This window comes from Caretta caretta, chromosome 5, assembly GCF_965140235.1.
Source record: "Caretta caretta isolate rCarCar2 chromosome 5, rCarCar1.hap1, whole genome shotgun sequence".
Classification (NCBI taxonomy): Eukaryota; Metazoa; Chordata; order Testudines; family Cheloniidae; genus Caretta; species Caretta caretta.
In genome coordinates this window covers 93,313,450-93,335,672 of record NC_134210.1, presented here as the reverse complement: position 1 = coordinate 93,335,672, position 22,223 = coordinate 93,313,450, and the positions used below count along the sequence as shown (strand labels likewise).

General features: G+C 44.7%; 1 protein-coding gene across 1 annotated transcript in view; it reads right to left on the bottom strand.

The window, feature by feature from the left end:
- LOC125636586 (uncharacterized) overlaps positions 1-13,583 on the bottom strand; it is a 114,362-nt gene extending 100,779 nt beyond the window's left edge. The window contains exons 1-3 of the mRNA XM_048849946.2: positions 13,495-13,583; positions 1,907-4,280; positions 1,141-1,255 (exon numbers count right to left, since the gene is read on the bottom strand). Of these exons, the coding sequence (XP_048705903.2) occupies positions 1,141-1,255; positions 1,907-4,280 (2,489 nt within the window). The 5' untranslated portion in view covers positions 13,495-13,583. The remainder of the gene's footprint in view (positions 1-1,140; positions 1,256-1,906; positions 4,281-13,494) is intronic.
- Between the last annotated feature and the right edge of the window lie 8,640 nt (positions 13,584-22,223).

Sequence of the window (22,223 nt, the reverse complement as noted above, 5' to 3'; positions counted from 1 at the left end):
AACCAGCAATTTAAAAGCGCTTTGCTAATTCTAATGAATTAATCCTCGTTTCTCTTGTGATGTAGGGAAATATTATTATCTCCAACTTAATTATGGGGAAAATATCGAGCCTCATGAACTTGGCCCTTTTCCACTGGGCTCCAAATCCAGGAAGCAATGTCATTGGAGTGAGCTGCATCAAAGCAGCTCCCACAGCAAACCAGCATCGCCTCCTGCGCTTGACCCTTGCTCCTGCCACTCTCTACCTGGCTTCTAGAAATTAAAATTGCTGGGCAGTCAGAGAGAGGATCCTCAAGCTCATTCCACTTGATATGGATGGTGCCCCACCCTCTCCCCCTACTCAATTCTCTGTTCTTGTCAGATGCCATCTGAAGGCTGCTGCCACCAGACTCCGCCTATCTGCTATATAGATATCTTTTATGTGCCCCTTTTCCCCACTGCCTCTACTTATTCTTTTCTATTCAAAAGTATTCTGTAGTGTGTCCCCAGCACAGAGTCTGATTCTCACTTATGCTAAGGCTCCTTACCTTAAAGCAGGTGTAAATGTCATTTACACTGATTTTAAGCCCCTTTACACTGCTAAACTGGTTTAAAGGGGCCTAAGTATAAGGGATAATCAGACCATAATAAATAATGTTCTGCTTAAGAGACAATAAAAATATTATTTCCCATAACAGTTTTGTATTTTCCAACCCCTTTCTTTAACCATTTGCCATCTAATAGCTGACCTGAAGGAAGAGGGGAGCGCTATAAACAAACAGACCTTATTGTGACTCCAGGGGATACTAACCATGTGAGGAGTAGACTTGTTCTTTTCCACTCAGCTGCCTTGAGAATCCCCACTGCTTGATTTGTTTCAGAAGCAATTAGAGTTGTATAATAAAAATCTTGACTTTAATTCTTTGCCAGTCTAGTGTCTCAATTCTGACTAACGTAGTTTGGCTAATTTGAGTTAAAATTAGAATGTTTCAAATTAAATTGTAACTTTAGAACAACATACTGCAGAGCTAGAAAAAAATTGGCAAGGTTAATAAGATTAAGGATGTTGATGTCGGTATTAAAGCCCTAACTGGAACATTTATTACAGATAATTTTTAGTGGATTGTAAATTCAAAAAATTAAAAAAAAAGATAAGCAAACCTTGGCTTCAGTTCTCCATGTGTGTAAGATGACCATGCAATGCTGGATTTCTCCCAATACCTCTTAGAACCAGTCAGTTTTGTCCGAATGCTTTTGGTTTTTGAGAGTTTCCTATCTAAAAATATGTAACAACACTAAATGTTACCAAACATTTACATATAATGAATTTATGATTTTTTTAAAATCATACGGAGTGATCTTACTTCATTATGAGTAAATTCTGACAATAAAGTATAGTACTGTAGTTCCACATTCTACTGTATTCCACAAGAAACATTTCCTAGAAAACATATATCATCTTTACTCATTGAGTCCCAAGAACAGCCTAATCAGAGCTGTTTATTTACACGCAAGTGATAAAAAGGGGCTAATAAAAGCAATGAATTTCACAATCAGTTGTTATGTGTCATTACTTGACAGCTCTTTTTTAATGCAAAAACTAAGCATCTCAGAGCACATGAATCAATTTCCGTTAACAATAAATTAGGAACTGGAGAGATGGATGCTACTTTATCAGTGCTGAGCCATTATTATTATTATTTTTATATCAAAGGTCATAAAATTTTAGATTTACTTATAAACACCCAAAATAAATTATGATAGAGAAGAATAATTATGACAGTCAGAGAAGAATAAACAACAGGATCATGCATATATTCAACAACAGAGGATTACCACATTTCTCCTTAAAGTAATAGTTAGAAATGGTTATATATTTTACATAATTAAAAATGAACAACTTAGCAAATGTGAAAAAATTCTTTACCTATTGAAACGTGGCTTTTTTTCTGCTCTGTTTTACTGTTCAACTCAAGATTATCCAAAAGTTTCATAAAAGTAGATTCTCCTTCAGATGTGTCCTGTTCTTCAAGATGGCTATTCTCTTGTTTTATGGCATCAGGATTTATGTCACTAACAGAGCTTAGTTCAGTGGCTCCACAGTCACTGTGAGTTTCTTCAGTCTCCTCTTGCTCAATCACCATACCCTCAAGATGTTTGGCGATCTTTTCCTCTTTAGAGTATCCAAGGTATTCTTGGAAAGAATATGGCTGGTTTCTCTCTTTGGGATGAAGACATCTGGCCTTATTTAACTGATCCAAAACACTAATATCACAGTCTGAATATAACAGTGGCTTATCATCCCAGCATATCTTTTGGCAATCATCACTTCTTTCTCTGAGTTTGGGGAATTCCTCTGAGCTGCTTTCTGAAACATGTGAAGATTTGATGACTTGACTGAAAACATTCTTCTGCTTCTCAGTCACATCTCCTAGGAATACTTTGGATTTATGTTCCATATTGTCTTTAGTAGACTGTGTTAATATACCTAATAAAACACAACCACATCCACTGCACCAAGTCATATCTGGATAACTGAGGCATGCACAGTCAGGGGGGCAAACTTTAAAAGTGTGTTCCGGAGGGTTCACTAATGAATTCAGCAAAGGATTGCTACTTTGCATGGCTGGATCTTTCTTAGAGCATTTTAGCTCTATTTCTTTTTGAGCTCTCTTGTAGTTATTTCCTTTACCCATACTCTTGTCAAAACTTGTGCTACTGAAGATACTGTCTGTTTGCTTTTCTCCAATCCATTTTCTCACTTCAACAGCATAATCTGAGTCTTCCATATCCTTGAATCTTGATTCATTTCTCTGATCTGTATCTCTCTTCAGAGGTGTAAAATCTACCACCAGATCTTCTAATTCATCATTTTCTACCTCAGATTCACCAGCGAAGGGGATACATCTGTTTTCAGCCTCTCCCTTGATTCTACCTGCAATAACCTTGCCTTCACTGCAGCCATGAGCCTTTAAGGCCAAATTGAAATCTTTGTGTTTATAATTTTCTTTGTTCTCTAATATGTGCTTTTCTCCCATGGACCGTTTTCCATTTTTGTACGTCTTCTTCATGGAGGCAATACTACCTCCCAACACACCAGAACTCAAATATTTTATATTTTTTTCTTTAAATGAAAATATGCTGTGTGAAGATTTTTTGTGCTCCTTAATCTCAGCACCAGACCTATTTGATCTTTTTGTCTTCACAATTCTGTCTGTGAATTCCTCATCTGAACTATCAACTAGGGGAGCCCAAAAATAAGTACTAGGATCCTCACATGGAACCTCTGCCATTTTACTTGAATAATTGCCAGTTTTACACACAACTTGAGGTTCTGGCTGGACACTATGTATCTCTGACCACATATCTTTTTCACCTATATTTTGAAAATTTGATTTTTCTTTGCTGTTCCAGGTTTCATCAGCAAGTGCAAGTTGGCTCAAAATACCCAGGGAGATCTCAGGGTCCCTTCTTTCTCTCTTGATCCTAATTATTGTCTTTCTCTTATTATTATTATTAGCCTGAATGTTATAAAAACATTTGTTTTCAGGGGATAATGTTTTATCTCTTAAAGGGTCAAGAGAAATGCACCTTTCTGTATGCTCTGAGTTAACTTCAGAGATTGAAGAAAAGCTGGAACTCTTGCAAATATTAGCTTGTGCATTGAGGTTAAAACCATCTGTTGATTGTGACAAAGAACGATATGAGCTTCTGGTTTCCCTACTTAGTGCTATTTCACTTTCATTGTCTTGAGACAAAGCAAGTCCGTGAGATAACTGTGAATATTTCGGCATATGAGCTGCTTGCTGAGATTTACTAAGGAACAGTTGTGCCCAACTCATAACATGCTGGAGTTTTTGTGTCTCGGGAACAGTCAGATCCTCAAGTAGTCTATGATCTAATTCTGAAATACAGGTCTGGCTCATACACTTGCTATGCGTTTCTGGATTTCTGATAATTGTTTCTTGTTCTTTTCCTTGATGGTTTACTCCAGATGATCTCTGAATTAAAATTTTTCTTCTATTTGTTGCATCATTAGGTTGCTGAGAGCCACTTAATGTGGAAGTCTGATTTTCTTCTTCTTTAGTGCTCACTGCAGAATGTAAAACTGCTCCTCTGGAAGCTGATGAACTTAGTTTATTATCTGTACCACAAGAGCAAATCTTTGTCCTTCCACTCCTTCCATAGTAAGCTAAACGCTTGGCCCGTAAGAGCTTGAGGTCGCGGGTGCGAGGTGTATCTGTTTCATTAATGATTTCAGCACGGAGCTGTTCAGCTGCTTTTTCAGATAAATGCTCCATCTGCAAAAAAATATATGGACACAAAAATGACATTTTTCAGCAAGAGTAGAACTACAGATATAACTCTTACAGATAAACTGAGGCATTCCTGAACATATTCAATGCAGCATTACAGAACTGAAGCAACTAATTATAGGCAAAAAGGTAAAAAAATGCATATTAGTTTAGATTAAGTAATTAAAACAAGATGCAATTTTACTTTTCCATTCTGAGGCTAAAAACTTGATCCTGCCTCGAATGACGTCAATGGAAAAATTCCCATTAATGTACATGGGTCCAGAATCAGCTGTAGGAGCACTAGCTCCAGCTGTGGGACCACTATAGAATCATAGAATCATAGAATATAAGGGTTGGAAGGGACCCCAGAAGGTCATCTAGTCCAACCCCCTGCTCGAAGCAGGACCAATTCCCAGTTAAATCATCCAGCTCAGCGAAGTACTTAGGCATGTCTAACTTTAAACATGTGAGTAGATCCATTAACTTCAATAGAATGGCTCCTGAGTTTAAAAATTAGGCACAACCTTAAGTATCTTGCTGAATCAGGGCCTCAGTTCAGACTTTTTAAAGATGCATGAGCTTATTGGCTTTAAGGCCAAACAGCTGCTTTAAGCACACAATTATCTTCTAAAGCAACAACTTCAAAATACTCATCACATTACAAAGCTTCTTGCTAGAGTTTAGGGCAGGGGTGGCCAACCTGTGGCTCTGGAGCCACATGAGGCTCTTCAGAAACTAAAATGCAGCTCCTTGCATAGGACCAACTCTGGGGCTAGAGCTACAGGCACCAACTTTCCAATGTGTCGGGGGGTGGTCACTGCTCAACCCTTAGCTCTGCCACAAGCCCTGGCCCCACTTCACTCCTCCTCCCCCCCCCTTCCCCTGAGCCTACCGTGCCCTCGCTCCTCCTCCCCCTCCCCCTCAAACCTCCTGTATGCCACGAAACTGCTGATTGGGAGGTGCGGGAAGGGAGGAGGAGGCACTGATTGGCGGGGCTGCCAGTGGGTGGGAAGTGCTGGGAGCGGGGTGGAGGAGCTGATGGTGGGGGCTGCTGACGTATTACTGTGGCTCTTTGGCAATGTACATTGGTAAATTCTGGCTCCTTTTCAGGCTCAGGTTGGCCATCCCTGGTTTAGGGGAAGGAATATGTGACAATAAATGGTACATAAGAATGGCCATACTAGGTCAGACCAATGGTCCATCTAGCCCAGCATCCTGTCTTCCACAAGTGGGCAATGCCAGGTGCCCTAGAGGGAATGAACAGAACTGGAAATCATCAAGTGATCCATCCCGTCACCCATTCCCAGCTTCTGGCAAACAGAAGAGGCCCTGACTCAGCAGAACAAATTGGAGGATTGGGCCAAAAGAAATCTGATGAGGTTCAATAAGGATAAGTGCAGGGTCCTGCACTTAGGATGGAAGAATCCAATGCACCGCTACAGACTAGGGACCGAATGGCTAGGCAGCAGTTCTGCGGAAAAGGACCTAGGGGTGACAGTGGACGAGAAGCTGGATATGAGTCAGCAGTGTGCCCTTGTTGCCAAGAAGGCCAATGGCATTTTGGGATGTATAAGTAGGGGCATAGCGAGCAGATCGAGGGACGTGATCGTTCCCCTCTATTCGACATTGGTGAGGCCTCATCTGGAGTACTGTGTCCAGTTTTGGGACCCACACTACAAGAAGGATGTGGATAAATTGGAGAGAGTCCAGCGAAGGGCAACAAAAATGATTAGGGGTCTAGAACACATGACTTATGAGGAGAGGCTGAGGGAGCTGGGATTGTTTAGCCTGCAGAAGAGAAGAATGAGGGGGGATTTGATAGCTGCTTTCAACTACCTGAAAGGGGGTTCCAAAGAGGATGGCTCTAGACTGTTCTCAATGGTAGCAGATGACAGAACGAGGAGTAATGGTCTCAAGTTGCAGTGGGGGAGGTTTAGATTGGATATTAGGAAAAACTTTTTCACTAAGAGGGTGGTGAAACACGGGAATGCGTTACCTAGGGAGGTGGTAGAATCTCCTTCCTTAGAGGTTTTTAAGGTCAGGCTTGACAAAGCCCTGGCTGGGATGATTTAACTGGGAATTGGTCCTGCTTCGAGCAGGGGGTTGGACGAGATGACCTTCAGGGGTCCCTTCCAACCCTGATATTCTATGATTCTATGAAGCTAGGGGACACTTCAAAGCATGGTTTCGCATCCCTAACCATCGTGGCTAGTAGCTACGGATGGATCTATCCTCCATGAACTTGTCTAGTTCTTTTTTGAACCTATATCTTGGCCTTCACCACATCCTCTGACAGAGTTCCACTGATTGACTGTGCATTGTGTGAAATACTTGGTTTTGTTTGTTTTAAACCTGCTGCCTATTAATTTCATTTGGGGACCCCTATTTCTTGTGTTATGAGAAAGAGTAAATAACACTTCCTTATTTATTTTCTCCACACCAGCCATGATTTTACAGGCCTCAATCATATCCCCCTTTAGTCATCTCTTTTCCAAGCTGAAAAGTCCCAGTCTTATTAACCTCTCCTCATATGGAAGCTGTTCTATACCCCTAATCATTTTTGTTGCCCTTTTCTGAACCTTTTCCAATTCTAATATAGCTTTTTTCAGGTGAAGCAACCAGATCTGCACGCAGTATTCCAGATGTGGGTGTACCATGGATTTATATAGAGGCAATATGATATTTTCTGTCTTATTATTTATCCCTTTCCTCTTGATGCCCAACATTCTGCTCGCTTTTTTGAAAGCCCCTACACATTGAATGGATGATTTCAGAAAACCATCCAACAATGCCTCCAAGATCTCTTTCTTGGGAGGTAACAGCTAATTTAGACTCCATCATTTTGTATGTATAGTTGACATTATGTTTTCCAATGTGCATTACTTTGCATTTATCAACATTGAATTTCATCTGCCATTTTGTTGCCCAGTTACCCAGTTTTGTGACTTCCCTTTGTAACTCTTCACAGTCTGCTTTGGACTTAACTATCTTGAGTAATTTTGTATCACCTGCAAATTTTGCCACCTTTGTTTATCTCTTTTTCCAGATTATTTATGAATATGTTGAACAGCACTGGTTCCAGTACAGAGCCCTGGGGGACACCATTATTTACCCCCTACATTCTAAAAACTGACCATTTATACCTATCCTTTGTTTCCTATATTTTAATCAGCTACTGATCCATGGGAGGACCTTCCCTCCTATCCCAGGACAGCTTACTTTGTTTAAGAGCCTTTGTTGAGGGACCTTGTCAAAGGCTTTTTGAACATCTAAATACACTATATACATTGGATCACCCTTGTCCACATGCTTCTTGGATACTTTGTCGGATACTTTGAGAATACTCAAAGTAGATTGGTGAGGTATGATTTCCATTTACAAAAATCATTTTGACTCTTCCCCAACAAATCGTGTTCATCTATGTGTCTGATAATTCTTTTCTTTCCTACAATTTCAACCAATTTGCCTGGTACTGAAGTTAGGCTTACCGAACTGTAATTGCCAGGATCGCCTCTGGGGTCCTTTTTAAAAATTAGCGTCACATTAGCTATCCTCCAGTCACCTGGTACAGAAGCTGATTTCAATGATAGGTTACATATCACAATTACTAGTTCTGCAATTTCACATTTGAGGAACTTTTCGGTGAATACCATCTGGTCCTGGTGACTTATTGCTGTTTAATTGATCAGTTTGTTCCAAAACCTCCTCTTATGACACCTCAATCTGGGACAGTTCCTCAGATTTGTCATCTAAAGAGAATGGCTTTGGGATTGGAGAGGATAGGGAATCTCCCTCACATCCTCAGCCATGGAGATCGATGCAAAAAATTCATTTAGTTTCTCTGCAATGGCCTTATCTTCCTTGAGTGCTCTTTTGCATCTCGTTGGGCCAGGGACCCTACTGGTTGTTTAGCAGGCTTCCTGCTTCCAATGTACTTACAATATATCGTATTTTGATACCAAAAGGAGTGTACAGGTTAAGGATGTAAATACTGTTTAGAAAGTTAACTGTTTAAACTAAATATTTGTAATTGTTTAAATGGTTAACTGTTTAAGTGGCTGGGGCCCATCCCGCCGGGGTGGCGGGGTGGCAGCTTGGCCTGCTCCAGCTGCCCGGCACTGCTCTGGTCGAGCTCTGCAGCTGGGCCCACTCCATCCAGGCAGTGCTGCTCCATCTGGGCGCTGTGGCTAGGCCTGCTCCGGCTGGCTGGCACTGCTGGGCCCACTCCAGCTGGCATGGGGCCGCAGAAGCCGGCTGGCTAGCCAGCCCAGGCATTAATGGTTAAAGCAGTTAACCGGTAAGACATCTCTAGTACAGGTGTGATGAAATGGACAATCATTCCACTTTAATTATACCTATAATACACCTCAGTTTCATTTGAAATAACAGTAATTATACTCAAGAAGGAAAGAATCCAGATCCAGGTTTCTGCATTTGACAGATAAAAAAAATTGATCAAATTTCATATGAACTAACTGAAAGACAAACATGGATCCCACAATGTTATTTCTGTAGAGTCACTTTCTGGATGACACAAAACATAAACAGTAGCGAAGGTTTAACCAAGATCAAAACAAAACAAGCGATCCTTCTACTAGAGAGTGATCAGGTTGAGTGTTACTGAAGCTATGTGGAGTCCCCAAGTCCTGGGAGTGAAATCCTGGCACAACTCAAGTGAATAATAAAACTCCCATTGACTTTCATGGGGACAGTATTTCACCCAAAAGCAGTCAGTTGTTTTGTTTGTTCTTAAGGCCAGCTCTGGAAACTGCTCAAGAACTGCAAGAAATGCACACTATCTCAATCTACCAGAAGCATTATCTCAGGGCTCATAAGGGCTAGTGGGGCAGGACAGACTGGGGCAGGGGCCGAATGGGAGTGGAGGCACAGGGACAAGGGTGGAGGGAGGTGCAGAGACCCATGGGGACAGGGGGAGGGGGGCAGAGCTACACAGGGACAGGGAGTGGCTGAGTGAGGGCACAGAGACACATGAGGACGGGGTACAGGGCGACATAGGGACAGGGGATTGGCTGGTGAGGGCACAGAGACACATGGGGATGGGCAGATGTGCCTACCTGAATGGGAGAGGCTAGGGGTCACCCAGGGTCTGCATGGGGGAAGCTCCCTAACAATCCCTCCCTGTCCGCCCCCCCCCCCCCCCCAAAAAACTGTTCCATATGTGACGGGTTCGGTCACAGAGACATCCTTGACACTGTCACCTTACGTACTGGAATTACCTTTGAGCCCGTTTTCCCTGCCAGCTTGGGACTTCCAGAACCCTGCCTTGTTGAGCCAGGCATGCTAGCCTGCTGCAACACAGACCCAGGTCTGGTCCACACCCTCAAAGCTGCAGGCTTTAAGTGAAAACAGCTCAGCAGGTTACTTACCTCCAGCACCCAGACACCCAGCTCCCAATGGGATCCAAACCCCAAATAAATCCGTTTTACTCAGTATAAAGCTTGTACAGGATAAACTCATAAATTGTCTGCCCTCTATAACACTGATAAAGAGATATGCACAGCTGTTTGCTCCCCTATATATTAATCACTTACTCTGGGTTAATTAATAAACAAAAGTGATTTTATTAAGTATAAAAATAGAATTTAAGTGGTTTTAAGTAATAACAGACATAACAAAGTCAGTCACCAAGCAAAATGAAGCAAAAACACACAAGTCTAAGCCTAATACATTAAGAAACTGATTACAGGTAAAATCTCACCCTCAGAGATGTTCCAATAAGCTTCTTTCACAGACTAGACTCCTTCCTAGTCTGGGCCCAATCCTTTTCCTGGTACTGTCCTTGTTAGTTCCAGCAGACATCTTAGGTGGAAACTAGGAGTTTTCTCATGACTGGCAGCCTTAGGTGGTAACCCAGGGTGTTCTCATGACTGGCAGCCTCCTTTGTACTGTTTCACCCCCTTTTATAGCTTTGGCACAAGGCAGGAAACTTTTGTCTCTCTGGGTCCCCACCCCTCCTTCTAAATGTAAAAGTACCAGATTTAAGATGGATTCCAGTCTCAGGTGACATGTCACTGTAAGACCTCATTCTTCATTACCCATGGGCTGGCCCACACGTACACAGAAAGGCTTACGGATAAATAAACCCATTCACAACCAATTCAATGGAAGCCATCAAGATTCCAAGCCATTATTAATGGCCCACAGTTTGCATAATTACATTAGGACCTCAGAGTTATACTTCATATTTCTAGCTTGAGATACAAGCATGATACATACATACAAATAGGATGAACACACACAGTAGATTATAAGCTTTGTAATGATACCTTACAAGAGACCTTTTGCATAAATCAGATTCCAGTTATATCATATTCACATTCATAAGCATATTTTCATAAAGCACATGGAATGCAATGTCATACCATACTTTTCCCACCCATACCCAACAGCCCTCCAAATTCACACCCAGGCTCCTTCCCAGCAATTTACTTCCCTCTCCCTCAACTCCTCCCTTACCTCTGACTCCCCCAAGCCTTTGCTCTGCTTCTGAGGGGTGCGGGAAACACGGTTCTGTATTGTAGTTTAAATGAATTATTACTCAGAGTTCTGTATTAATATGCCTAGTAAGGAAGCTAGTTGTCAAAAAACCTTTCCTGAATCTTTTTTGTTGTCTGTATTGTTACAGATATACTTGCTGACAGGTATTTTGAAATAAATGACCTAAAATAATTGAAACTGGTGTGATTATATTGTTATTTTGACAAATAAAATATGCAGAATTTTAAAATATTGTGTGCAGAATTTTTTGTTGCAGAATTTTTAATTTTTTAGCACAGAATTCCAACAGGAGTAATCATTGTTCCATAGCAAACTGGATGCCACCAGATTAAACCCTTGAGAAAACAATGTGTTATCATATGATTCTCTAAAACAAATTACAGTCTGCAATTGCCACCTAGAGGTATAAATAAATTATACTTGTGTTTTAATAGTACAGTGTGAGAGACAGAATATTAGTTTATTTCAGTGACAATGCTGCAAATACAAGCTATGTCAAGTGGGGCAATTCAGCAGGGAAATAACTTGGTAAACAACATGGTGGGGAGGGGAGACTGAAAATTAGGAGGAGGCTGATGGATGGTAAGACTGGCAACAGAAGGAGGAGAGGAGAGAAAATGCAGAGAAAGGGTTTTTCTTGTTTCCCAGTAGAGACGGGTGATATTTGAATATGGTTAGGCAAAACTAAAAGAAATGTTCATTGGTAATTTACAACATGAGTAACAATCATATTGAATGTAACTTAATAAAGTAGGCAAAGCCTACCCTGATTTGTCCAGCCTGGCCTAGAGTTCCCATTCACAGATAGCCTATTTTACCCCCATTTTGTCTCACCCCACAAGAAAATTATACAATAACAGCCCTCCTTTGGTTCAACAATATGACAATTCTGGATGCAGAAGAAGGGTTAAACATCCAAGTTTTCAAGAGATTGAGTTTTCTTTTGTTGATTTTACCAACACTTATCTCTGATCTCTCCCCTGAGTTCTCTTCTATACAACTTTCTTTAATGTAGACCAGATTAATAATTAAAAATAATACTTTTCACTGCTACAGTACTTTCCCTTAAAGAACCTCAAAAGATTTTACAAACATTACTAGGTAAATATTATCCCAGTTGCCTCAGAGGAAGAAAAAGAAGAACAGGGTGATTGACTTGCCCAAAGGCGCACAGATAGGAATACAGCCCAGATCTTATCAACTTTTGCTAGAAAGCAACACAAATGAAGCAACATAAAACAAATAATATTTCTAAATGATTTCCAAATGATAAAAGGACAAATAATGTTTACTAGATACACAGAAGTCCATTTCAACTGAACACAATACTATCTAAAGTCAGAAGAGAATTCTTTAACACATTAGCTCTCCAACAACTTTTGGTACATCCCTATATACTCAATAACCTGGCCCTTCCAGTAATTAGTCTCTGGCCCTTAAACCAGGCTTCCTCAATCTTCATGTACGCAGGTGGGTCTCTACAGGAGTAGATCTCAAATACTGCTGCTTTAGTGCTCTCTTTAACATGAAGGTCAAACAAACGTCTCTGGCTCAGGTCAACCTCTCACTTAATTTTTTAATAGTTTATCCTAACTCCAGCCCACTTTACCCTTTTTAGAAATCCGCTTTCCAGAAGAAATGACCCCAGGGAGCTACCATAGTAACTCAGATATCTTTAGGACTTTAGAGATAAGTTATATCACACCAACAAACAATGCTGTTTTTTCACTGGAGTAGTCAGAATGTCCTTTCCCCCCCTGCACAGAACTGGCACTGCAGTGCTGCTGGCCCTCGCAAGGAGTAGCTAGACCCAGCAGAGCCCAGCTCACAAACAAAAGACATTGTCAGGGAAGGGAGTAGGAGCTGGCGAGTTCCTGGCACCTCCTGAAGGAAGGAGGGTGGCTTGAAGGAAACTCCATACAAGCCCGGGACCCAGCATCAGGTTGTTTCTCCCCCTGCATTCATGGGCTCTAAGTGGGGAAGTGAGCAGTTGTATGGGCAGCTGGACGCCTCCTTGAACGGGTGCATGGAGAGGTAGATGACTGAGTGAGCAGGTGGGTGGCTGAGTGGGAAAATGAGTGGCTGACCTAGTGGGTGGGTATGTGGATTAATAGATAGCTGTATGGATGAGTAGGCAGATAGATGGTTGGGCGGTCATATGGCTGGGTGAGTGAACGGCTAAATGGGTGGTTGGAAGGCTCGGTGGTTAGCATCTATGGCTGGGAGGGTGGCTGAGTAATTGGAAGGCAGAACAGGTGGCTGTGTGGGTGCATGGTTGGATGGGTGGCTAGGCAATTGGAAGCTGGGTGAGTGACTGCCTGACTATGCAGGTGATAGGAAGGCTGGACAGCTGCATGGTTGGGCACCTGGCTGGCTGGTTGGAAGGCTGGGTGATTGTACAGGTGCATGGCCAGGTGGCTACGTGCCTGGCTGCACAGTTGAACCTGCAGCAGTTGCATGGTGGGACAGGCGCATGGGCGATTGCGTGGGCAGTTGAATGGTTGGATGGGTAGCTGTAGAGCTGGAGAAGTGGCTGGCTGCCTAGTTAAACGCGCAGGACTGGGGTGAGTGCGGGCAGTTCCATGACTGTTTGGCGGGAGGGGCGGCTGCCTGGCGGGAGCTGGCCAGGCGTTCGTGTGTGCGGGTGAAACGTTCAGCCCTGCGCCCAGCCCAGCCCAGCCCCGGACTCCCCACCCACCTTGCCTGCAGTGCCCACGGCGCCGACCGGCTGACTCCCCGGGGCTTCGGGTTCTGCCTGCGGCGCGGCCCCTGCGCCGGGCCACACGGGGGTTATTTATGCCGGAGCCGGAGGGTCCGGTCGGGCTGGGCGAGTCACCCCTGCCCACAGCCCAGCAGAGCGCGGGACGAGAGCCCGGGAAGGGCCCCGGGAGTGGGTCTGGGGCGACGGCTAACACCCGCCGCCTGCGGGGCCGAGGCGAGCCTGGCTGGGGCTGGCGGCTGCCCGGCGCGGCTCCAGGCACTTCCACTCCGCTGTCCCCGTGGAAACCGTCGCCAGGGCAGGGGGAGGAGCAAGCGGCCGCCCGTGCCCCGGAGCTGAGGCAGGGGCCGGTCCCCGCCCCGGCCTGCCCGGCTCCTCCCTCCCCCCCGCCTCGTAGCCATATACAAGCTCCAAAGCCAGGGGCCGGCCTGTCCCCGGCCTTCCCGCCTCCGCTGGCGCCGAGCCCGCCAGGCCCCGGCCTGCGCAGCGCTGCCCCCTCCGCCTCCACTGCCATTCCCGCTCTGCGCCCCCGGCCGGGCGCCCCCGCGCGCACAGGCTCCGTCCTTGGCCCCCCCGGGCTCGGAGAGCAGCGGGCCTGGCCTGGCCACGGCTTCAGCCGCCCCTCCTGCGCCCGGCCCCCGGTCTGGGCTGACGACAGCACTTTGCTGGGCTTCGTGCTGCTGCCACCGTGGGGCAGATGAGGACTATGGCATGAAGTTGATCAAACCCGGCCGCGTATCTTCCAGGTTGACCCCAAGGGGCCTTAGCGTACCGTTCAAATTTCGGGCTGTCCTACAAAAACCAACCACCGTGCTATTCCGTTAGGAGCTGAACATGAGAAGGCCCTGAGCTCCTTAGCCGGGGAAAATACAACAATGTCCCAAAGAACATACAAGCTGCATTGGCGTAGCTAGGTGGAGCGAACAGGGGGAGCGGCTAACCAAGAGCGACAGAGCCAATAGGATGCACTGAGAAGCCCGGCAGAGGGAATAGCCAACAAAAACATCCTAGTTTTCTCCTTAGATGAAGGTGCAGATCGCAGTTACCCTAGCCTGCTTCTGTGAGCAGGTAAAATACTAAGGGTTACTTTTAGGAGAATCCTGCACAGATAGGTTTCACTAACCCAGGAACTTATCCTTGCAACAAAGCCCGTTGCCAATTGTGCCCACATATCTATTCAGGGGACACCATCACAGGGCCTAATAACATCAGCCACACTATCGGAGGCTCGTTCACCTGCACATCCACGAATGTGATATATGCCATCATGTGCCAGCAATGCCCCTCTGCCATGTACATTGGTCAAACTGGACAGTCTCTACGTAAAAGAATAAATGGACACAAATCAGATGTCAAGAATTATAACATTCATAAACCAGTCGGAGAACACTTCAATCTCTCTGGTCACGCAATCACAGACATGAAGGTTGCTATCTTAAAACAAAAAAACTTCAAATCCAGACTCCAGCGAGAAACTGCTGAATTGGAATTCATTTGCAAATTGGATACTATTAATTTAGGCTTAAATAGAGACTGGGAGTGGCTAAGTCATTATGCAAGGTAGCCTGTTTCCTCTTGTTTTTTCCTACCCCCCCCCCCAGATGTTCTGGTTTAACTTGGATTTAAACTTGGAGAGTGGTCAGTTTAGATGAGCTATTACCAGCAGGAGAGTGAGTTTGTGTGTGTATGGGGGTGGGGGGGATGTGAGAAAACCTTGATCTATGCAGGAAATAGCCCGACTTGATTATGTAAAGAGTTGTCACTTTGGATGGGCTAGCACCAGCAGGAGAGTGAATTTGTGGGGGGGGTGGAGGGTGAGAAAACCTGGATTTGTGCTGGAAATGGCCCACCTGTTGATCACTTTAGATAAGCTATTACCAGCAGGACAGTGGGGTGGGAGGAGGTATTGTTTCATATTCTCTGTGTGTATATAAAGTCTGCTGCAGTTTCCACGGTATACATCTGATGAAGTGAGCTGTAGCTCACGAAAGCTCATGCTCAAATAAATTGGTTAGTCTCTAAGGTGCCACAAGTACTCCTTTTCTTCCTGCACAGATAGTTCTTCTGCTCTCCTATCTGTTCAGGAGAGTAAGGCAAGCATGTCTAGCGCCTGAAGTCCGATGTATATGTTCACCAAGGAAGGGTTTGTCTATAGCGATTTCTAACAAGGACAAGATTTTGATGATTTTCACTCTCTCTCCAAACATTAAAACTGCAACGCAGGGAAATAGTGAACACTACTACACACACCCAGCACAGAGGTGGTGTTGTGACACCAAACTACTTGAAGTTTTAATGTAATAATAGTGCCATTTAGCTTCTACTCTGATTCATGGTAATCACTATCACCACTTGTACTGGAGTGCAATAATAATATGCACCCTAATTATCAGGGGGATAAATGGTTTCTCATCTTACTTCAATGAGCCACAGGCCTCTGTAGGACACATTATATTATGCAGCCAATGGGAGCTGCGGGGGTGGTGGCCTGTGTGGAGGAAGCATGCGGAGCTGCCCGGCCATGCCTCTGCCTAGCAGCTAAGCAAGGGGGATGTTGCTGTTTCCGGGGAGCCGCCCAGTTGAGCGCCACCCAGAGCCCACCTCACCCTGTCCTGTGCCCGTGCCCCTGCCCACAACCAAACTTTTCTGCTGAGGGGGTGGGGGCTAAAAGAATGGTGCCTCATGTGAAGATTTATTGGGGGAGGGAAGAGAAGGCTGTCAACTTACCTGGAACCTTTTTATCCCCATTCTTTTCCCCCTTGATATCCTTTTCTTCAAGGGAAATTAACAGCTCACACACCGATTTCAATTTGATCAGACCAGACCTGTGCAAAAACTTAACACAGACAGCACACCCAATCACACAGATTTGGCATGTTGTGTCTGAAAAGCACCACAGCTATAGATGAGTTTTGTATCTGCTATTTTAGAGACCTGAGTTCTATTCTTAGCTCCATTAGAAATGACCATGTGCAATCTCTCAGCTCCTCCAGCAATGCAGGGAATGATACTTGCCTGTCTCCCAAGGTAGGAGGGTTGAAGTACACCAAATTAACAACACAAGTCAGTAGAAAAGCTAAAACTTGAAGGTTATTTTCAGGTTCCCAATCGTGCACACCTTCCTCTAAGTCATACAATATTCTGCTGCTGATTGTGCTACTATGTCCCACCAAGTCTTTAGCTCTGTACCTACTGTGACGGGTTGGTTCACAGACCCCCCCTTGGGACTGTCACCTGATGTGCTGAGGCTACCTCTGAGCCCTTTTTCGCCTCCAGAACCCTTTCTTGTTGAGCCAGATATGCTAATCTGCTGCAACATAGACTCAGGGTCTGACCCATGCCCCCAAAGCTGCAGACTTAACTGAAAATGGCTTAGGAAGCGCTCCTGTCTAGCACCCAGACACCCAGCTCCCAATGGGATCCAAACCCCAAATAAATTCATTTTACTCTGTATAAAGCTTATACAGGGTAAACTCATAAATTGTGCACCCTCTATAACACTGATAGAGAGATATGCCCAGCTCTTTGCTCCCCCAGGTATTAATTACTTATCTGGGTTCAATAATAAACAAAAGTGATATTATTAAGTATAAAAAGTAGGATTTAAGTGGTTCCAAGTAATAACAGACAGAACAAAGTAAGTTACCAAGCAAAATAAAACACGCAAATCTAAGCCTAATATAGTAGGAAACTGAATACAGGTAAATCTCACCCTCTGAGATGTTCCAATAAGCTTCTTTCACAGACTAGACTCCTTCCTAGTCTGGGACCAATCCTTTTCAGACCAACATTGTGGCTTATGGCCTGGGTCCAGCAATCACTCACACGCCCATAGTTACAGTCCTTTGTCTCAGTTTCTTTCAGGCATCTCTTTGGGGTGGAGAGGCCACTTCTTGAACCAGCTGAAGACAAAATGGAGAGGCTTCCAGGCCCTTTTATATTCTCTCTCTCTTGTGGGCGGAAACCCCTTTGTTCTTCTGTGCAAAGTCTCAGCAACAAGATGGAATTTGTAGCCTCCTGGGCAAGTCACATGTCCATGAATGATTCAGCTTTTTGCAGGCCGATGCCATTGTTTACATGTTAGTTTGAACATTCCCAGGAAAGCTCAGATATAGACTGGCATCTCCCAAAGTCCATTGTCAGTTAAATATTTCTTGATTGGGTGCTTACAGAGAATGGTCCTTTCTCAAGAAGCTGGCCAAATGCTTCACTGAGGCTACTTAGAATCAAACACATTGAGATACAAGTACATAGCCCAGAGGTGGGCAAACTACAGCCTGCGGGCCACATCAGGCCTGTGGGACCCTCCTGCCCGGCCCCTGAGCTCTTGACCTGGAAGGCTAGCCCCCCTGCTGTTTCCCCCACCCCCCTGCAGCCTCAGCTCACTGTGCCGCTGGTGCAGTGCTCTGGGCGGTGAGGCTGTGAGCTCCTGGGGCAGCGCAGCTGCAGAGCCCGGCCTGTCCTGGTGCTCTGTGCTGCGTTGCGCGGTTGCCTGTCCTGGTGCAGCTGTCAGTGCTCCAGGCAGCGTGGTAAGGGGGCAGGGAGCAGGGGGGGTTGGATAGAGGGCAGGGGAGTTCGGGGTGGCGGTTAGGGGCTGGGGGGTGGATAGCGGTCGGGGTGGTCAGAGGGCGGGGAACAGGGGGGTTGAATGAGGGCAGGGGTCCCGGGTGGGCAGTCAGGAATGAGAGGAGGGGTTGGATGGGACAGCGGGGGGCAGTCAGGGGACAGGGAGAAGAGGTGGTTGCATGGGGCAGGGGTCCTGGGGGGGAGGGGCAGTCAGGAAGGAGAGGGGTTGGATGGGGCAGTGGGGGGCAGTTAGGGGTGGGGGGTCTGTAGGTGATCAGGGAGAAGGAGTGGTTGGATGGGGTAGGGGTCCTGGTGGGGGCTGTCAGGAATGAGAGGAGGGGTTGGATGGGGCGGCGGGGCACAGTTAGGGGCAGAGAGTCCAGGGATGGTCAGGGGACAGAGAGCAGGGGGGGGGGTGGATGGGGCAGGGGTCCCGGGGGGCCATCAGGGAACAGGGGGTTTGGATGGGGCAGGAGTCCCGGGGAAGGGCCGGGGGGGGGTGAGAAGCAGGGGGGTCGGATGGGGGCGGGGGCCATGCCACACCTGGCTGTTTGTGGAGGCACAGCCTCCCCTAACCGGCCCTCCATACAATTTTGGAAACCCAATGCGGCCTTCAGGCCAAAAAGTTTGCCCGCCCCTGACATAGCCAATATTCATAACTTCAAATACAAAAATGATACACTCATACAGACCGCATAATCATAACCAGCAAATTACAACCTTTCTACAACCTTGACTTCCTTTGTACAAGATTTGGTGCACCTATAGGACCTTGGTTGCAACAACAATCTGTACGGTCACAGTTCATGTCAATAACTTCACACCTACCATGCAGGAAGCTCCTTGGAGCCTGAGGGCATGTTCCATGGAGATGGAATGTTTAAAGATTTTAGCAGCAAGCCTCTAACAAACTCCAGTGAATATGTAGAAATGGTGATTTTCAGTGTCTGATGACTTGGCCAAATCTGTGTAGATTATTCACAGGGGCAGCAGAAGACATCTCTCTTGCCCCAAGACTGTTCCCCTGCCAAATTTCCAAGTTCCTGTTCCAAAGTCTGAAGGTGCTAAAACACAGAAATAAAGGTTTTGGTTTAACATTGGGAAAACTACATTTCCCCCCAATCCCATTCTCAGAAACAACTGAACCATTTTTTATTTTTATTTTTAAGTTTAGCAAAATCAGGCTGTGGCAGGGAAGCAGCATGGAAAATTTCAGCCCAAGTTGTTACAGTTTGGAATAATTATAAGCAACTAGGAACGGGCCTTAAAATGAAAAATATTATGTACTATAGATTTTGCTGTCATCTCAGTCCATAATTAATGTAGTATAGATTTAAGACCTACCTGGATTACAGAAATGGGACAGGACCCTTGAGTCTGTGTGCTTTTTGTGCTCAAACTCAGTTTAAGCAATTTAAAGCAACCTCAGGGCTATTCTAAATTGTGCCGTCTATCCACAGCCCCCAGGAGATGTTCTAACAGCTAAGAATGACCAATGTGTAGGAAAATCCCAGTCATACCTCCTTTTCATCAACCTTGTCCACTACCCAGAGGTGAAAGTAAACCGGTCCGGTACACCATGCCAGACCGGACCGGCTTCCCCAGCAGTGATTTAAAGGCCCGGGGCTCCCGCCACTGTGGGGAGCCCTGGCCCTTTAAATCACCGCCAGAGCCCAGCTGCTGGAGCCCCGGAGCTCCAGCAGCCGGGCTTGGGAGGGTATTTAAAGGTCCTGGTGCACCGGGCACTGCGGGGAGCCCCGGGCCCTTTAAATCACTACCGGAGCCCTGCCACCGCTAACCCGAGCAGCCACAGGGCTCTGGCGGAGCCCCGGGGTAGCGATGGCAAGACTTGTGCAGTGATTTAAGGGCCCTGAGCTCCCAGCCACTTCTGCAGCTATTAGCTCCAGGGTGATTTAAAGGCCCTGGGGCTCCCAGCCACAGCTGGAGCCCGGGGGCCTTTAAATCTTGATTTAAAGCCCCCACCTCTTCCGGTTGAGGCCACACCCCCACTCAGGACTCTGGCGTACCAGTAAGTCCTTTAAGTTACTTTTACCCCCGCCACTACTCCAAGGGCGAGGAGGAGGCGGAGGTGGCTCTACACTAGTTAGAATTTCCTAACATAGGGAGAATCATCTACTGGCTGGCTATGCCAGCTTGAAAACAGCTTTTCACCAGCAGAGGATCACAGTGTTGCCACATGGCAGGGAAGAATCTAAGTCATTGGCTTAGAGTAAAATAACATGACAGAGATCCTTCCATTCACAGATGTATTATTTAATTTCACAGTAAGAGACTGGGAGATGTGCTCCAACAGGAAAGATGAAATACAATCAATTAATAAAACCTTCAAAATATTAAAATTTGATTTATTTCTATACTTGTTTTTAGAACTGCCAAGCAGTTAAAATAGTGTTGCCAGCACCCAGTGCCCAGAGGCAAAACAACAGCAGGGGTTTGTTGCCCGATGTGCGTTACTTATTAAACACAATGGGATGGAGAAGCATAAAAGTTCATTTGGAATTTTAAAGAAAGGTACAGGGAGAGAAATCTCAAATCCTGCACACCAGAGCAGGTTATTATATACACATTTATATTTTTCAGTGCTACTGCACTACATATTAGTTAATTAAAGCTTTGCACAAATACTTTGGTTTTTTTTATATGGGTTACAACAATGTTTATTTTTTGCAATTTTTAATAAACATTTTTAGCAACTTAAACAACTAGCACATTTTGTCTAGCTTTGTAGCAGTTTTTTTTATTATTTTTAACTTGGCGTTAGCAAACTTTATATTATGAGGCATTATTTACAACTGCAACATTGTTTTAAGAGCAAAAGAGCTTTACTTAAACCAGCCAGGCCTGAGTTTTATTAAGGGGGGTTGAAAAGAAGCTCTTAGGCCTACAGCAGGGAGACTTTTTTTTTTACTTTTATGGCCTTTTATTTTTTTGACTTAACTAGTGGCTATGCCCTGGGGTTTTTAACAATTTTTTTTTTTTGAGAATACTTATTTTTGTTGCTTGAGTTTTTTTATTTTTATTTGCTTACTAGCGGGCTATGCATAAAATTAAAATTTTTAAAGCTATGTAAAATAAGCATTTTTATATAGGACTACATATAATACTGTAAACATAGCATGATTAATACAGGGAAAAAAACTTAAATAATAGGCTAAACAACCCACTTAGCCACGGGGAAAGGCCCCAACCAGAAAATAGAGAGCCTAGCCAATCCTCCCCAGTTTGTTGATGAATGCTTTTTGCCAGCTGCTGTAGGCTTTGTAAATTAGCTTTTTCGGATGGCCCTGCTAATAAACTGTGGAACATATCATTAGAAGATGAGATATCTACCAGCTAAGCTTTGTGACTTGTGGGCAGAAATATACTCACCCTAAAAAGTGGCATTGTGTTGGGTCTGTAGCAGTAAAAGGCCAATGAACAAATATTATACAGGTGTAACAGGTTTCGAGGGGAACCCAGAAGAAAAGCAATTCTAAGCCCCTTCTCCCAAGAAACAACAGAAAAACAACCATCAGGAATTCTTACCATGGAGAAGACTCATAAGTATTATTGGCTGCCCTCAGTTTATGGCTTGCTTGTTTACCTGGAACCACAGAAGACAAAATCTAATTTGATTCCAGGGAATTTCAAAGAATTATGAGTAAACCTATACATTTCTGATTCAACCATGTTCCCAAGTCTTTTGTTACTTTTGAGGAAGATTTTCAAAATGTCTTAATCCAAAAAAAAAAAAAAAAATCCAACCCTGGCAGATTTGAAATAACTTGGTCCTTGTGAAGGAGTAGACCAACCTCTGAAAGATTACTGTCAGGTGTCACTAGAGGGCAGTCTTTCACTGTTTGCTTGCTTTATGAACAAATTTTATGTGTAATTTCTTTCATAGCGTTAGTGCAAGAGATGAGGACAAAGTTCTTCAGACTGACCAAGAGAAAAGGTCAGAGTTCAAACGGTAACTATTTAATAAAAAGTATTTACCATTTTGGCTTCTGCTTATATACCTGTTGAGCTAATTATTTTAGCTGCTAGAACTGTGACCCCAGTCCAAGTGAGAACTGGAAACTGTCCTTCAGTTCAAATTCTGAGTCAGATTCAGCTCTTCTTTCCTGACACACTTATTTATA